General features: G+C 44.5%; 1 protein-coding gene across 2 annotated transcripts in view; it reads left to right on the top strand.

Moving 5' to 3' along the window:
- The window catches only part of PLEKHM1 (pleckstrin homology and RUN domain containing M1), a 41,834-nt gene that overhangs the window by 18,187 nt on the left and 6,264 nt on the right, over positions 1-17,383 (top strand). For both annotated transcript variants that reach the window (XM_044005369.1, XM_044005368.1), the window contains exons 5-9: positions 1,715-2,003; positions 5,667-5,928; positions 7,000-7,917; positions 11,705-11,850; positions 13,453-13,646. In XM_044005369.1, the coding sequence (XP_043861304.1) occupies positions 1,715-2,003; positions 5,667-5,928; positions 7,000-7,917; positions 11,705-11,850; positions 13,453-13,646 (1,809 nt within the window). The remainder of the gene's footprint in view (positions 1-1,714; positions 2,004-5,666; positions 5,929-6,999; positions 7,918-11,704; positions 11,851-13,452; positions 13,647-17,383) is intronic.

The following is a 17,383-nucleotide window of genomic DNA, read 5'->3' as shown; positions in this document are numbered from 1 at the left end:
GTAGAGCAGTCATCCTTTTCTTTGTCATATGCTCAACCTTTGGACTGAAAGACCTATATCTTTTTAGCCAGACTTGTGGTTGGAATTTTCCAGGCTTTTGAGTTAACATTTTAAGTGGGAAGTTCAGAGCTGAAAACCAAGCAGATACCCTTTTCTATAGTGCCATTGGCTCTTGGGGAAATCTGCGGACCCATATCTAAGAACCTCGTGCTAGACTGCTAGTTGTGGAAAAGTTACCCTTTTCAGGGCTGGAAGAAGGTCTCACTATGAGACAGATAGTGTAGAAATGCTTAAAATTGGTTGGCAAATGTTCTTGTCTTTACCACAACTATGATGTTTTAAAGTTCTCTACTAATTCCAGGTTATGAGTTTGGCTTCTTTAAAGATTGTTTTTTAAAAATAAAATGTTAGAACTAAAAATATCACTTTAACCTAAAGAACCTTGTTTTTTTATCCCCCTATCTCAATTAAGGGATCTGCTCTTCATTTACTTTGTTAGTTGTAGATAGCCCCACAGAAACAGGACTGGATTCTCCCTTGTCCCAGCTTCATATTAGAATAGCCCTGATTTTCAAATTTTTATTCTTCAGTGTTTATTTTAATAATTGTGCTTATCTCCTGCTCTACCCATCTGAGGATCCCGGATTTGGCAGTGGAATAATCCAGTGACCAAATAGAATACAAGATGGAGACTATAGGAGGGGGAAACTGTGCTTGAATTCTTAGAAGGGAAAAGTAAAAGGAGTTCTTCCCAAAGGTTGTTTTTACAGGGTCAAGTTTGTTTCAGGTACAAGGTAGAGACCTTGTACCTCCCTCCCCTTCCCCCTAGAAGAGCTAGTGTGGACGATTACATCACCATATGATGATACCCTATATCAGCACTTCCAGGGAAGGGAAGGTTTCCTTGTTTTCAACAACTTTCCACCTTCCAATCCTTAGTTTGATCTACTCGTTTAAGCACCACTACCCCATCTGTTCTCCTTTCTCTGCCCTACCACTCTGTTGCTTATTACTTAAAAACCCATTGAAATCGCTCCTGAGCTGATTCCACATCGATTGAAGGGAGAGTTTAAGAGCAGCAACAGTCTTAACTGTTCTTGGTTTTTGATAGTACCATAAGTTTCTGAAGTAGTTACCATCAAGCATGCTTTTCTCCATCAGTGACTACTTTGCCCTCGTTACTCTCTAGTAGATGACCTTTGGAGTAATTGATTCTCCTTGAGGAATAGCCTTAGTGAGCTCTCCAGTGTCAAAGGATATGGAACTCAGAAGCTAACAACCAGGCTCTGGTCCCTGACATCTGGGGTTTGCCTTTTACAAAGGTGAATGCCCAACCTCCGTTTCCAGCTCCATAACACGTGTTGTACATTTTTTTGTGACCTTGGTTCTCACCATTCCTTGTCTTCCCTTCCTCCACCCTTCCCTAGTCTCTGATCTTCATAGATATGGTCCTAGGAAAACAGGGAACTGTGTGTGGAGGAGGAGCAGGGTGTGTGAGTGGTAAAGAGGAGGGTGCTTAGGGGAATTTGGTTGTAGTCTTTGTAACCTACTGTCAACTGATAATGTCACACACAAGTCCGGGATTTTTTTTGTTTTTGAAACTTCTAGGATATTTGAATTCAGCAAAGCACAGGTTCATTTGGTGCCAACCATGGAAATAGCCCGAGGATCAGAGGTTCCTCCACTTTAATCATCTCTTCCTTCTCGTCCTTAGCACTACAGCACACCTGCATTTGGATGGATCTGCAGGACCGCTCACGGCCCCAAGATGCCCTTTGGATTTCAACCACAAGCAAGTGCCAGTACTCCTGATTTCAGGTGCCCTGAGGTTGCCTCAGCCCTGTTTGACTGGCACTGATGATACAGGCAGGAGTTCATCCCCACAGCTTCATAGCCCTAAGGAAGAGTCCCAAGCAGCCAGTGCATCAGATGACCAGGAGCCGAGCCAGGAGCATGACAGCTCTGAGATGGATTATTACCTCACTTCTTCTGCTCCTTCTCCAGTACGTGGTGCAGGGTGTTTTTTTGGTGTAGGGCTGCTTGGGAGGCAGCCTGGTGTAGTGAAAAGGCCACGTCCTTTCATCCCATCATCTCTAAAGTCCCTTCCAAGTCTAAGTTTCATTTCGGCACACATTTATTAAGCATCTGCCATATGCAAGGCCCATGGTTGAAGCACATAACTCCTGCCCTCAAAAGCATACAGAATCATGGGAGAGGTGCACACGCATAAATAAGTATGTGCCTAGGTGGGGTTAGAGGTGCCTGCTTATCTCTCTCATCTCTGCAATGGAACTGAGATTGGAAAGCAGTAGGCACTGAGGTAATTGAAGTAGAGTGGGGCCTTTGCTGGGATTAACTAAAGCTGTGTTGTTGGGAGCAGCCTGTTGCTAGTGCCCTGCCCTGCCCAGAGCAGCCACATCCTGGCTTTGAGCAGCCACTTCTTCCTGTGCCCCTGCCGTTTGTGTCTGATTGTACAGCCCACCCTGAGAATATCAGCGCTGAGCAGTAAGACCAGGGAAGAGCCAGCATGAGGGGCTGGGAGGGCCCTTGGTTCTGGGGTCCTGGCTCTTCAGTTTCCAGAGCTCCTTTGGATGTGCTGCTTCCCAAAGAGGGCGAGGCAGCCCTTAAAAAGTGCCGTTCAGATGTGGAGAATGAGAACAGGCTGGGCCAGAAAGGAAGGTGTTTGTTTTTTTTAAGTCAAGAAATTTTTTTTCTAATTCAACCAGTGATTGAATAGCAGCAGAGCTAGCCTTAGAGCCAAAAAGACATTGGTTTAAATCCTACCTTGGGCACATACTGGATGTGTGTCCTTGGGCAAGTCACTTAACCCCAAGCACTCTAGGCAATTCTATAAGATTAATAAGTCACAGGGAAAGTGCCACCCTGCAGTGGCTTCTTTCTGAAGTACCTTCCTCTCCACTCACAGCTGCCCCTCTAACTCAGACCTTCATTACATCTTACCTAGACTATTATAGTAGCTACCTAATTGATTTCTCTGCTTCAACTCTTTCTCCGATTCAGCCTGTCCTCTACTTACCTACCAAAGGATCAGTCTAACCATGTTCTCCTCCTACTCAGTAAACTGCTGTGGCTCCCCGTTACCTCCATGGTAAAATAGAAAGTCCTCTGGCTTTTAAAGCTCACATAGCCTGGCTCCTTTCTACCATGTCCATTATCATTGTTCTTAGACTTCCCTCCTCTTCGTGTACCTAGATCCAGCTACAGTGGCTCACTTGCTATTTCTTGTACACATACCCAGTCTCCCATCTCCTATACCTTTGTACTCATTGTCTCCTCCACCAGGGTGTCCCCCCCCAACTCCCACCCCCCAAATGCTTTTCTCCCTCATCTCTACCTCGTAGCTTCCTTCAAAAATCCGATCTCCCCCTGGGCGGATGAGGGAACCTTTCCTAATCTTACCTTCCCCCCCTTCCTTCTGACATCACATTATCTTCCATCAACTCTTGTATGTGCTCAGTCATTTCCATGTTGTCTCCCTCTTAGAATGTGAACTCCTTGAGTACAGGGACTGTTGCTACCTTTCCTTGTATCTCCAGCACTTAACATGGTTCCTGCAACATTATAAGTCCTTAAATGTTTAACTGATTGCCCGACTATCCATTTCCCAAGAAGTTATTATATAAAATGTATTAAATACATATTTGTTACGTACATATGCAAGGACCACAGACTGGAACAAGGTAGAGATGATAATTTTATAGTCATAGATTCATGCAATTTTGGAGCCATATTTATGGTGCTCATATCTGCTCAGGCTCCTATGAAGACTGGGAGCTACATATGTGTACAGTGAGTAAATTTTGTTTGTTGCAATGCAAAACCGCTTCTCTTAATCACATCAGTACTAGTTCCATTGATCCTTGCTGACTTTTAGATAGCAACAGGTTTTCTCCCAAAGGGATCCTCACTTGGCATCTGTTACCATAGTGACTTCACTGTTTTTAGCCCGTTGAACCCTTGTAACCATTTCCATCAAGGCCTTCTGTATGGACCATACTATATTTTTCATAAATCTATGATCAGGTGTCCCGAATCTGGAGGGACTGCTACCGTAATAGCTGTGGGGATGTTTTTGCCACAGTATTTATAAATTAGTCTTCCTTGTATCTCTGCTTTAGGAAAGCTGTTGTTCATAAGCTGTTATGTTACCTATGTAGCAAGTACAGGAAAGCTGGCCTCGGATGACTCATCATCCGGTCCCAGAAGGAAACACTACTTCCCCATCCCTTTTGAGAGGGCCCTACCAAGGTGGAAGAGACTTTAAGGAGGGCTAGTTTGTAGGATTATTCCTGACCCTGGTGGTTGAAAGCCTGTGCTGTTAAAAAGAATTGCTCAAAAACAAAAACAAAACAAACAAAAAAGGATCACTAATTCGTCCTGAAAGTTTTCTTCTACTCCTGGGTTGTAGGGAACAAGTGGTCATTTAGCATCCAATAGGATTAAGTTAATCAAAAAAGAAAATCTTCAAGTATATTCCCTTACTTGCCCTTCCTTTTGTGTTTATAAATATGTGTATATATGGGCTGTTGTTGTTGTTGTTATTGTTTATGGAGGGGCCTTGAAGTGTGATGGGATGGGGTACGGCCTGCAACCTAAATATAAGTTAAAAACCATATTAAGTGAGCGGTTCTTGTGACTTGTATGTGCATGGTTTCCTTTGAATAGACAGGCAGACATTCATTCTGCTTTCTTACCTTTTCTCTTCCTCTTAGTTTTTAGGCCTGATCACATAGGGGCAGGAGCTGAAGTAGGAAGGAAAAAGAATGGGAATCCTTGACCATCAGGAATTCCTTTCCCCACCCCCAGCCCATCAGAGCTGGAGAAGGTGGAACAATGGGGCTGGGAGATGGAAGACGTTGAAATATATATATATATATATATATATTCAAAAAGGTGAAAATGTTTAAAATGACCAAATAAGGAGCCTCCTTCCCTCCAACCTTAAGCATGGCCTTAAGACAAAATCATGTAGGTTAGAGCCTTTGGTGGAGTAAAAAGCATGTTGGGCTTGGAATAAGCCCTGACCTTGGTTCAGATCCTGCCTCTGACCCTCACAGGCTGTCTAACTGAGTCTCTGATTCTTCAGTATAGTAGTATCATCCCCCGTAGGGGAGATTCTGATGTAGAGGCATTCTAATCCCCCAGCTTCAGTCAGCTGGCGCTGACATGCAGGCAAACACATACCAAATGTCTAAATGAGTAGGATCATGATGCTGACAACTTAACCTGGAGCCTCAATGTACCCTTCTGTAAAATGGAAGTAATAACAGCTGTGGTACTTCACTCTAGGCTTATTCTAAATCATAAATAAGATAATGTGCCTAAAGCCCTTTGCAAATCATAAATCATTGTATAAATGGTGGCCAATTTTTGGGATGGGACCTATGATTTAATCAGTACAGGGAACTTTCAGTGAGCAACATCCTTTTCTAATGCAGATTGGCACCTGCTTGACAACTTAGAAATAGTAGAAGGTTGCCACACCACCCCCCCCTCCCCGCCTCCGGCATCGAGAGGTTAACCCAGGGCCACACAACCAGTATATATCAGAGGCAGTGCTAGAACCCAGGGCCTCCTTTCTCAGAACTGTTTACTGCATTGCTTCTCATGATGTCAATATTTGTTATTTATCTCTTACAAAATAGGAAAGCAAGAGCTGGATCTCAGAAGATGATTTCTATCGGCCTTCTCCTGAGAGGGTCCCAGATAGTGCTTCAGATCTCTCTGGGGGTGGGACCCCAGAGACAAGACCTGAAGTCCACAATCCTGCTTCTGAAGGGCCAAGGAAGAACCACTCTGTGGAGCCCTTGGATCAAGCTTGTGTGCCTTCCTTGGAAGCCGGGCCAACCAAGCCGGTCCCTGATCCGGAGTACAAACACTTCTGGGTGGTCCATCGGAGACAGATCGGTATGCATAGGCTGCCCCATTTCTTTCTTAAGTTAGAGCCCTCTGCTGTGTGTAACAACAGGTATTTCTCTCATTTGAATCCTGGTTCCTGTTAATTTCTATTATTAAGTGTGTTTCTCTTAAAGGGATGGGGAGAAAATGCTGGTATCAAGACATAGAAACTATAATTAAATCATACAGCAAACCACATATTTAAAGGAAATCACATTTAAAGTAAAGTGAGTTTCCCTGGATTAAGACTATTGTTTCGATAGACATTCTACAAGATACTGTTCCTTGGACTTAAAGTCACATGATCGAGAAATGTCTGCTGCCTGACTATAAGTCCGTGACTCCTAGCACTATCTCAAGGTTCCTTTCAAAACTCCAAGTTTTCTTGCTATTAAACAGGACTGCTAGCAGTTCTCTTAGCATCCTTTGTCAGCTCTTTATAGTGAGGACAAACCTTCCATATTTGGGACTATCAGATACTATTTTAAAATCGTTATAACCTATTGCATTTCTAAGTTTGGATACTCTCCTTTAAACATGAGTGAACATTTCTTCCTGTATTCTCATTCCTGTGACCTAGTAGAAAGTTTTTGGCTGGGTTGATGGGGGCCTAGCCTTGGCAATAGTCTTTTATTTGGTTCTACACTGAATCTCTTCTACTCCCTGGATTTCACCCTTAGCTTTTGAGTGGAACTAGTCTGTGCTACTGCCCTTCACACTTCAGAGGAGTTGTTCCATGCTTGGCTCCTAGGCTACGGGATCCCCATAGGAGTAGAGGAGTTCTCAGGACACCGGGTTCTTTTCCTAACCCCTAAGAGTGGTTCAGAATACCTAAGGAACATCTCCAAAATCCAGTTAAAGAACCTTACAATGTGTATATGTATGTGTTTGCCCTTGCATGGGTGTGTTCTCTCTCTCTCTCTGGCCATAGACTTTAGTGAGTCAGGTCTTGAGCCAAGCATTTACCCGTTAGCTATAATTCTTGGTTCCTCAAGGTGTCCTTCTGGTCCTTTGGGAGTATCTGTTTTTTACCCTGAGACTAGGAAACCGTATAATTTTCTGAAATGTCTTTGATTGTAGGGCTCTACAACCCCTTCAGGGGCCTCATAAAGCTGGGCACACTGGAACGCCGTGGGGCCATGGGCATCTGGAAAGAGTTCTTCTGTGAGCTCTCTCCACTTGAGTTCCGCCTCTATCTGAATGATGAGGACCGTGAGTGTGTAGAGAACTGCTCCCTTCTTCGATGTGAGTCAGTGGGGCCAGCCCAAAGTGATGGGCGCTTTGAGTTGGTATTCTCCAACAAGAAGCTGACACTGCGTGCTCCCTGCCAGGATGAAGCCGAGGACTGGTTGGATCGATTGCATGAAGCACTGCAAAAATGCCGACCTCAGCAAGAACAAGAATGGGAAACACTCCAGCCCTCTGACCCACTGGAAGATCTAGATCAACCCCAGGGCATCAACTTTAGCCACCCAGTCCCAGTCTCCCAGGAGGAAGCATCTTTAGGTGGCCATTTTGATTGGCCATTTCAACTGATGCCTGAGCTAGATGCTATTAAAGAATCCGTTCTTTACGTGCAAACAGAGAAGACCTGGACTCCCTTAATTTTTTCCTTGTCTTTAGAGTCTCTAAAATGCTTCAAAATAAGAAACAATGAAAAGATACTAAGTGATAGCCATGGGATTGAGACAATCCGAGATATTCTCCCTGACACAAGTCTGGGGAGCCCGGCTTTCTTTAAAATCATCACAGCCAAGGCCACCTTGAAACTGAAGGCTCAGAGTGCAGAGGAGGCAGCAGACTGGAGAGAGCTTGTGCGGAAAGTATTAACATCCTATTTGGAAACAGCAGAAGAGGCACTGACTCTTGGTGGAAGTCTAGATGAAAATTCCCAAGAAATCTTGAAGTATGCAACAGGGAAAAATGGCTTCCTGTTGCAGTACCTGGTAGCCATCCCCACAGAGAAAGGACTGGATTCCCAAAGCTTCTTTTGTGCAGGTATGAGGTCACTTAGGTGCAGAAAGCACCTAATGCTTCATTACTAGTGAGTCAAGACACGTTGTGAAGATTTCTTTAATAAGTTACTGTTTCGTGGTCTCTTCCTTTGTGGCTGCACGAAGGCCTTCCCTGCCCATGTGCTTTTTGTTTCTCCTCTTCCTTCCCTCCCATGTCAGTAGGCATCTCAGCTGTTCTCAGGGATGGTTGGCAGTCTCTGTTTTGAGCCATTCTCACACCATCACCCCAAGGAACTGAGCTACATTCCCTCCACTCCTCTTCCTTTATTCTGTTCTATTTAAAAGTGTTTCATCCCATTCCGAACCTTGTTCCCTAACTTGCCCACTCCAACACACATGTCCGTCAATTTATACCCCTTGGTAAACGGTCTGTATTCTAAACATAGCAAAGAATGGAAAATGTTTGGAAGCACTTAAAAAAAACACCATCATTGAAAGTGAAGGAAAAGAACCTGGTTCAGTTGTATAGTAACTAGATGATAGAGTGTTAGGACTAGAGGGTGGTAGTCCTGTGGTTGGTACCTGGTTGAGGGCCATGGGGCTAGAGAGGGCAGAATGAGAGAACAGGGGTCAAAGGCTAGCGAGATGCTTCTTGAAAAGTCATACCACCCACCCAAATTCTTCTTCAGCTAGAGGGAATTGATGGGGGAAATAGTGTGGGAGAATGCACCATCAAGACTTTTAGGCAGTCATTAAACATTTGTGGAGGGCCTACTATGAGACAGGCACATGTGTAGGAGTGAAGTTCAAAGCAGGTGGTGGGATGGGGCCAATAGGAGGGGGTGGGTGGGAGGAGAATCAGTGAAAGCTGAGCTTAGCGCAGGAGTCCCAGAGCTCAAACAGTTTTATGGTAAGGGGACTAGGGACTTGAGGAGGGGACAGTATAGAGCTGAACTGGTTCACCATGGGGAAAAAAGGAGAGAGTGGCTGGCACAAGGGAAATGGCCTGGGAGAGAACTGAGGGATGAAGGGATTGGAGGTCACAGCATGGACAAAGGGTAGATTTTCGTAAGTTAAGGTATAGGGAGAAGTGACTAGTAAGGGAATTTGGGAATTCTCAAAAATGGAGAAGGTGGTGCATTTATGGGTGTTGACAAGACCAAAGATATGACCGTTTTTGTGTGTGGCTGAGGTGAGGTAGAAAAGAGTGGTATGGAGACTGAGTAGAGAATAAGATATTGAGGGTATGAAGTCAGTCATTTCTTTTCCACAAGTTACCCCTTTGGAATCCAACCAGTCTGGTGCAACAATATCTTTATCTCTATTCATGAAATCAGATTGTGTTCTCAATTTATTAAGTGCACAGCAGCAGCTAGATGTTGCGGATACAGTGTTGAACTTTCAGTCAGGAAGATCAGTGTTCAGATTCTACCTTTGACACTTAGCACCTGGAAGACCCTGGCTAAGTCACCTAATTTCTGTGTCCCTAGAACTTAAGAGAGTCCACTAAATCACTGTGATTATGATCCGCACAGATGAAAGGAGTTTCTCCACACTGATAAATCAGTGGGTTGTTTCCTTGTGGGGAGTAATGGGCTTCAGACGGCAGGGAGGCCCAATGTTGGCTCTGCTTAGCTCCCCTTCAGTAAAAGGGGGGCCATAGTCCTTGAGTGTTAGAGCTGGAAAAGGCCTTCCTATCAGCCACCCTGAGCTGTTCAGTCTACAGAGGAGACCCTGCCCAAAGAGGCTGTGATTTGTTTAAACCCACACTTGGTCTCATTGGTGGAATTAGGACTAAAAGTCAGGTCCAGGGATGCTAGTTAGTTAGTTAGTACTACACCAATCACTCCTTTGAAATTGGGCTCTAGGGGTTTTCACCACAGGTTCTCCAGTGCTGGTTGTTTCATCTAAGGGAAAGTCTATGGTCTAAAAGAGAAGATAGATCATGGGTTGAACGAGTCAGGCACAGCTTTAAAGTTTTCCTCATGCCAACTCATCCTTTCCTGTCTTGTTCCTGTACCTCTTTGGTTCTTCACATTGCTTAGACGACCTACCCATTCTTTTCTATCTCTCCCAGTTAGCCCTGCCTTCTTACCCTAGCACACAACTTGCCAGGCCTTTCTCCTCATCTCTATCTAGCCTTTCCTGCTCTAAACCATTAGACATCTAAGAAAGGGTTCCCCTTCCACATGTTTTGAACATTTGACCTTGCCTCCCAGGGCTCCTTTTCATCATCTGAATCAAACAGTCTTAAGAACTTTCTATCCTCTAGTCCCACCCAGTGTATCCACTCTTACCTCTTACCACCCATCAGCCTGCACCATGTTTTGTCAGATTTCCCCCTTGTGATTCTTTTTTCTTTTTTCCTGTGATTCTTCCCACTTCACATTTCCTTGCATCTGGATTATAGGATTAGAGCCAGAAGTCTTTGAAATCATCTAGTCCAGCCTTGTTGTCTTACAACTGAAGAAACTCAAGGATCTTGAAACCTTTCCCCAAATTGTTCCTTATACCTAGAATAGCCTTTGCTTAACTACCACCAGATTCTTCTATTCTGTCTCCATCTCCCTTCCAACCTAACAGAACCCTCAAAGTAGCCCTTTTATTGTCCTTGGTAAGGCTAGTCTCCTCTGTTAGACTGTAAAAGTCTTCACGGGCAGAGACTAGTCTGGTCTTCTCCCATACCTCACCGTTACAAGGTCTGTCCTCCCTGTGGGTGCTTCACAAACATTTCATTGACTAGCTGGCATGTTAACAAGCTATTTATGTCTTACCCATAACTCTTACTTAGTCTTTCTTGCTATTACAGAGGAATGTAGAGAAGCCAGCACTGGGAAGGACTGCAGTGATATTTGAGCATAACCTATTAAAAATGGACAGTTCAGCTGTTTAATTATAATCATGACCAAGCTTGGCCCCTGAAGAGTTGGAAAAATGCACCCCCAGCCCACCTCTTTTCCCTTTTGAAGTGGGAGGCTGTGGGTATGAAATGCAAAAACTGTCAGACAGTTGATGCTTTGGGGTGGTCTTGCTGAACTGCTTTTTTTTCTTTTAAAAATCTTTGTTAGAGGGGATAACTTACCAAGTAGGATAGAGGGCAGTATTGGAGGGTTATCAATATAGAGCTAGAAGAAGCCCTAGAGATCACATAATAAAATCCTTCATTTTACATATGCAGACATTGAGGCTGGGAGGGGGGACTGGGCCACAGTCACACAGATAATATGTATTGTCAGAGGGATCCGAGGCCAGAGCCAGGGCTTTTCCCAGTGGGCCAAGGATGTAATACGAAAACAGAAGCCACCAATAAAAAGAAAAGCAAAGGGTCAGGTACCCTTTCTGTCTGTGAGGAACTTGCTGGGGCTGGGTCCCACCTCCTTCTTAGTGTCTGGAGCCAGAGGCAATGCCAGAACAGCCTTGTTGGGCCATGAATGGGTCTGTTTGCCCACAAGCAGGAAGCATTGAAGTGGTGTTGATGGCTGCATGTGTTGTGTGCTTCCAGTCTTGTTGTGGCCCCGCTGTGGGCCTGGGCCCTGTCAGCCCTAATTTCCCTTTCATTGCTCCTAAGGAGCTGAGTTAGTCTAATTTGATCAGAAATCTCTCTGAATCAATCTGCATTACATTTGACATTGTAACTGGGGACTTCAAATGTCCCCACTGTCTTTTGCTTTAGAAGAGTTACTGCTAGATGAAGAAAGCCTCAAGGGGTCAGTGAGACTGGCATCAGTGTTGCGGGATAGGAAGGAGGGGATAGAGTGGAATAGAAAAGGCTGCTTATGGGCTTTCTGACTGATGCTCACACTCTTATGGTCTCGCTTCCAACCCTCCAGGCTGCTCCAGACAGATTGGATTCTCATTTGTGAGGCCCAAGCTCTGTGCCTTCTCTGGCCTCTATTACTGTGACATCTGCCACCAGGATGACAGTTCAGTGATTCCAGCCAGGCTCATCCACAACTGGGACCTCACTAAACGCACTGTAAGTCCCTTAGACAGGCTCTGTCTTTCATGGTTTCTCTGGAGCAGCACTGCTGAGGGTGTGTTAGAATATGGTCTTAGTTTTAAAAGCAAACGTTTGGCCTCTGAAGAGGCAGTCTGGATTAAGGGATAACTCACAACACCAGGGCTCTAGGAAGGTGGGGCAAGTGAGAAGAGGAATTAGTTACTGGTGGGTAAGAACTTAGAAACTCTTGGGAGAGCTTACGAATAGGAAGCTGGTCCCAAAGGGCTCTCTCCCTGATCTATTAGATTGCTATGAGGTCAGGAGTGTGGAGACCATCATGAGCCTGCCATGTTAGCTTAGCCACACATTGGGTGGGGCAACTGAGGTTGCAGTGGGGTTAAAGTCAACAGTAGGAACAGAATTTGAGGACAGAAAGAGTTAAGAGATCATTTTCTAGATGAGATGAAGTGATTTACCCAATGTTATATAAGTTAGTATCAGATCAAAAATTGTTTTGTCTGAAGAAGTGAAGACATAGGGAAGATTGTCATGTGGAAGGACAAATATTGGAAAGACAGTTGTGTGGAAGAGAATAGAGCTAGGTCAGTGGGTTGAAGTGGCAGGGGTGGATTCTGACTTACTTAAGGAATATCTTTCTTCAAATGAGAATAGTCCCAAAATGGACTGTCTCTTGAGATAGAGAACTCCCTGTCATTGGAGGTCTTCAGTGGGTGGCTGCATGGTCACTTATTTATTGGGAAAGCACTTAGGAGAGACTCCTGAGGAGGTAGAAGCTGAACTCTGAGGTTCCTGCCAGCCCAGAGAAGACTTTAGCTATCAGATCATGCCCTTTAAAGTACCTGATAATATGGCCCATCATGTGATTCCTCATCTGCTTTTATGTGATGTTGAACACGAGAAATCCCTTATCAGAGCTACAGGCTATTCATTGGCCCCATGGAGGAGACACAAACTGTCCTTTGGCAATGACTGATTTAGTGTTTCCTCTGGCCTCTGTCTCCTAGTCAGGGTAGATAAAGAGTGCTTGCTAAATGAGATTTCTTTGAGTCAGGAACAATGGGGTCCTGCCCTTGTGGTAAACCCCAAAATCTGAGCTTCCCTGGCTTTTTTTTTTTTTTTTTGGTGGGGCAGTGAGAGTTATGTGATTTGCCCAAGGTCCTACAGCTAGTATGTATCAAGTGTCTGAGGTCAGGTCTGAACTCAGGTCCTCCTGAATCCAGGCCGGTGCTTTATCCACTGTGCCACCTAGCTGCCCCCTTCCCTGACTTTTTTGTTTGTTGGTTGGTTTCTTTTTGTTTTTGTTTTTGTGGGGCAATGGGGGTTAAGTGACTTGCCCAGGGTCACACAGCTAGTGTCAAGTGTCTGAGGCCAGATTTGAACTCAGGTACTCCTGAATCCAGGGCCGGTGCTTTATCCGCTGCCCCCACCCTTCCCTGACTTTTAAGGTGACTAAGAGGTCACATTTTTAGCACTCAGGAGACCCTGGAAGAGCAGGAGCAGCTGGAAACGGTTCATGGGACTGACATGGGGTGGGGGGTGGGGAAGGAGTAGTTCCACCAAGCCATGAATGCCCTCAGCTCCCATCATAAACTCAATGCTGTTTCTATATGTTGGCAGGTTTGCCGCCAGGCCCTAAAATTCCTAACCCAAATCCGGAACCAGCCCCTCATCAACCTACAGTTGGTGAATAAGTCTCTTTATGACCATGTGGAGCGGATGAACCATATCTGGAGAAGCCGGGAGCAGCTTAAGCTCCTAGGTGACTACCTGACCTTGTGCAGAAGTGGGGCCCTGAAAGAACTGAGCAAACGGTGAGTGCTGGCCCCCAAGCCCCTGTCTACACCAGTCCAGAGTTAGATCATCTACTCAAACAGTCCAATCCAGACGTGTTGTGGTGGGGCCATCAGACCAGCCCAGAAAGCCAAGATTTAGGACCCCTCCCCTCCCTCCTATGTTGAGTAACTTGGAATAACTCCCTTGTGCTTCAGACTTCTGCCTCAGGCCAGTCCTCTCTGTGGAGATATTGGGATCATACTTAGATCTGAGCAAAAAAAAGGCACTTGCCTTCCTAATACATATGCCTGTCTAGAGGAACCCACCTATTTAAAGGGCTGAGTTTTCCAAACTGTGATTTTCTTTTCCAGTAAAGTCACTCAAACACCACCTGACAATGGCCACAGTCAGTTTGTTTTTTGGGGGGGTGGGACAATGAGGGTTAAGTGACTTGCCCAAGGTCACACAGCTAGTAAATGTCAAGTGTCTGAGGCCAGATTTGAGCTCAGGTCCTCCTGACTCCAGGACCCGTGCTTTATCCACTGTGCCACCTAGATACCACCCACAGTCAGTTTATTAAACAAAGTTGTGAAACTATAGCATGGGACACTCATTATCTTCTCCAGTTTCCCCTGGTTGCCTGTTCTGGCTTCTGGAAACTCATGCTCCCCTTTGCAAACCCCATAAGCTATTCTTGCAATGGGACCTCATGTCTTAAAGGTAGGGGTGGTTTTTAGGAAGTGCTAACTCAGCTAAGGTGATCCATAAGCCTGTGTTGCCAGGAGAATGGTCTGATAGCGTGTTGTAAATTTGGAGCCTGTGTGTAAAGACCCCCTTCCACATTTTTGATGAGATCTTGGAGTAGCTCCAGAAGCAGGTTTTTTCCCTGCCCTTGTGGTAAACCCCAAAATCTGAGTTTCTCTGACTTTTAAGGTGACTAAGAGGTCACGTTGTTAACACTCAGGAGGAACTGACTCATTCTTACTTTTACAAGACTCCCATGACTAGAGAGCCATGAGTATCCAACCCTCCCTACTCCATGTAAGCAGAGATGGTGAAATCTTTTTCAGGTGAGAGACAAACTGACCTTCCCATCCATGGGTTCAGGTCTGGGTGCGGGTTCCAGCATATCAGATGTCTCAGTAAAAGACAGGCATCTGTCCTACTCACATCTTTGGGTTTGTAGTACCAACAGGAGGGCATTAGCCCTATGCTGATTTGGGAATCACAGGGCATCACAGCAGGTGTCCAGCTCTAATGCTTTCCACCTTCCCTACTCTGTGACTTCTGTGGAAAAGCGAGCCTAAGCAGGACACTTAGGCTTAACTTCTAGAACTAGAAGTTGTCCCGAGGATGATATGACCCAGTGGCTTATTTAGTACATAGCCAGGAGAGGCTATAGCACAGATTGTGTCTCAGTCATTATTTTCATGTCACTTGGCTGGGTAACCAGAGAGGGATCAAGGAGCTGTGAATTTCAGAGTTGGTGGTTTGCCACAAGGTTTTATTCTACCCTTTCTCCTTGGAGCTGGGACTTTTCTCTGGGCCTCAGGTTCCCCATATGTAAATTAATAAGGAGATTGAATTAGATGGAACTGAAGTCTCTTAAAGCCTGACAGTCTCAGATTCCTTTCATTTGTCCTTTGGAAATAAATAAGATGATCACCAACTTAATTTCCTAAACATATGGGCAAATAACTACCCTAAAAAAATAAAAAGGAGATAGTGTCTTAAGTTTATAAAGCTTGTGAACAATAAACCTCTAGTAAATACGAGTTCGTGGATAAGGGAACAAAAGCTCATGGTTGTTAACATGAAGATGAAATTGGGTTTAGTTGGCCAATTGCCTGTCTTCTTCCCAATTAATACTTGGGGGACTAATACCATGTTTATAAAATGCTTAGAGATCTTTCGAATAAAGTAAGTATTCAGACCCAAAGAGTATTCATTAATGAAGCAGAGCCAGTCTGGAGCAGAGTCTGCCGTTGAATGTCCCAGAGGTCTGTTCTTTGGCCTATTCTGTCCAACATTTTTTTCAGTTACTTGGTTTGAAGGTATGGGTGACGTGCTTATCTAAACCACAGACAGCACAGAGCTGGCGTGAACACCATGCACAGCTGGCAGAAAAATAAGGATCCAAAAGGATTTCAGCACAATGAAACGAATAAGGGGAAATCCAGTTCATTGGGGCTTTTGTGGACTGTAAGCTCAAGACAAGTTGGCAATGTGACATTGAGAGAGGTGGCATTGTGTCCTGGAGAGCCTGGTCAGACATGTGGAGGGTTGGGTTCAGTTACAGGTGCCATGTTGAAAGATAAGCGCATGAACTGGACCTGATCACATTGGTAAAGGTAACTCCTGGATGAGGAAACACTCAACCAGTGCAGGCCAGCTTAGTCTTACTTAGAGAGTTCCCTGGGGCACTGTGAGCTTGAGTGGCCACATTTTTTAAATTCTGAAAAACTGGAGCACGTCCACAGACGGGCAGCCTTCTGTAAGGGCACTGGCCACTGTGTCATCTGAGAAGATGTTGAGCCTGGAGAAGAGAACTGGCAGGAAAGATAGCTTCAGGTATTTGAAGGATGGTCTTATAGGGAAAGGACATCCCAGACTTGCCACCAGAAGGCAGAACCAGGAACTGTAGGCCAAAGGTAAAAGGAGGCATGTTTGGATTCAGGGTAAAAGGAAACTTCTTTTTTTAAAAAACAAAAAACAAGAGGCCCTCCTGAGATAGAGTAGACTCCCTTGGGAGGGAGGGAGTACCTCACCAATGGAAGTCCCCATATGGAAGTTGAATGTTATAAATATGCTCTATACTTTGCTACTTAGAACAACCATAGCGAAGAGCTAGAAGTGCTTATTGTAAAAAGTTCTCTTTGATGGTGAACTTAAAAATCATCAACCAATATTCCTGTATACAGAGAACAAGAAACTAAATTCCAGTGCTGTGGTTTTTTTCTTTTTTCTAAAATAATAAATATTTTTATTTAAAGTTTTGAGTTCCAAATTATATCCCTCCCTGCCTCCTTGAAGGCAGTGAGCAATCATATATAGGTTTTACCTGGGCAGTTAGTAAAACATTTCCATATTAGTCATTTTGTATAAGAAAATCGAATAAAAGAAAAAAATGAAAGTAGAAAAAAATGGCATGCTTCTGTCTGTGTTCAATCAGGGTCAGCTTTTTCTTTGGACGTGGATAGTGATGTAGTTTTTAAAGAAACATTAAATTTAACAAGAAAAGAGCAAAATCCCCTTCTGTACTTCTTTTCTTGTGTGTGTGTTTTTTTTTTTTTCAGTGAGGCAGTTGGGGTTAAGTGACTTGCCCAGGGTCACACAGCTAGTAAGTGTTAAGTGTCTGAGGCCGGATTTGAACTCAGGTCCTCCTGACTCCAGGGCCGGTGCTCTATCCACTGCGCCACCTAGCTGCCCCTTCTTGTGTGCTTTTTACAAAATATTTTATTGCGGCTTTTTGGGCCTATCTATCACTACCTACTAACCCACTCCAGTCACAAGTAGAAGCTCTCCTTTGTAACAGATATCTAGATCTAGATATTCATACACACCAAAATATATTTGTCCGTATGTGTACGTATATATGTAAATACGTGGATGTGTCTGTCTCCCAGCTTAACAAATGAACCCATGCTGGGAACACATCTGTCATTGTGCCCTTTTAGTATATCCAGGGCCATAGCTGCCCAAGGTGATCATTTTATCATCAGGCTTCTGAAGTCAGTGGATTACTGCCTTAATGATAGTTCTGAAGTCTTTCCAA

Source organism: Dromiciops gliroides, chromosome 4 (genome assembly GCF_019393635.1).
Source record: "Dromiciops gliroides isolate mDroGli1 chromosome 4, mDroGli1.pri, whole genome shotgun sequence".
Taxonomy (NCBI): domain Eukaryota; kingdom Metazoa; phylum Chordata; class Mammalia; order Microbiotheria; family Microbiotheriidae; genus Dromiciops; species Dromiciops gliroides.
Note: the sequence above shows the minus strand (reverse complement) of the source record. Positions and strands in the feature narration are given on the sequence as shown.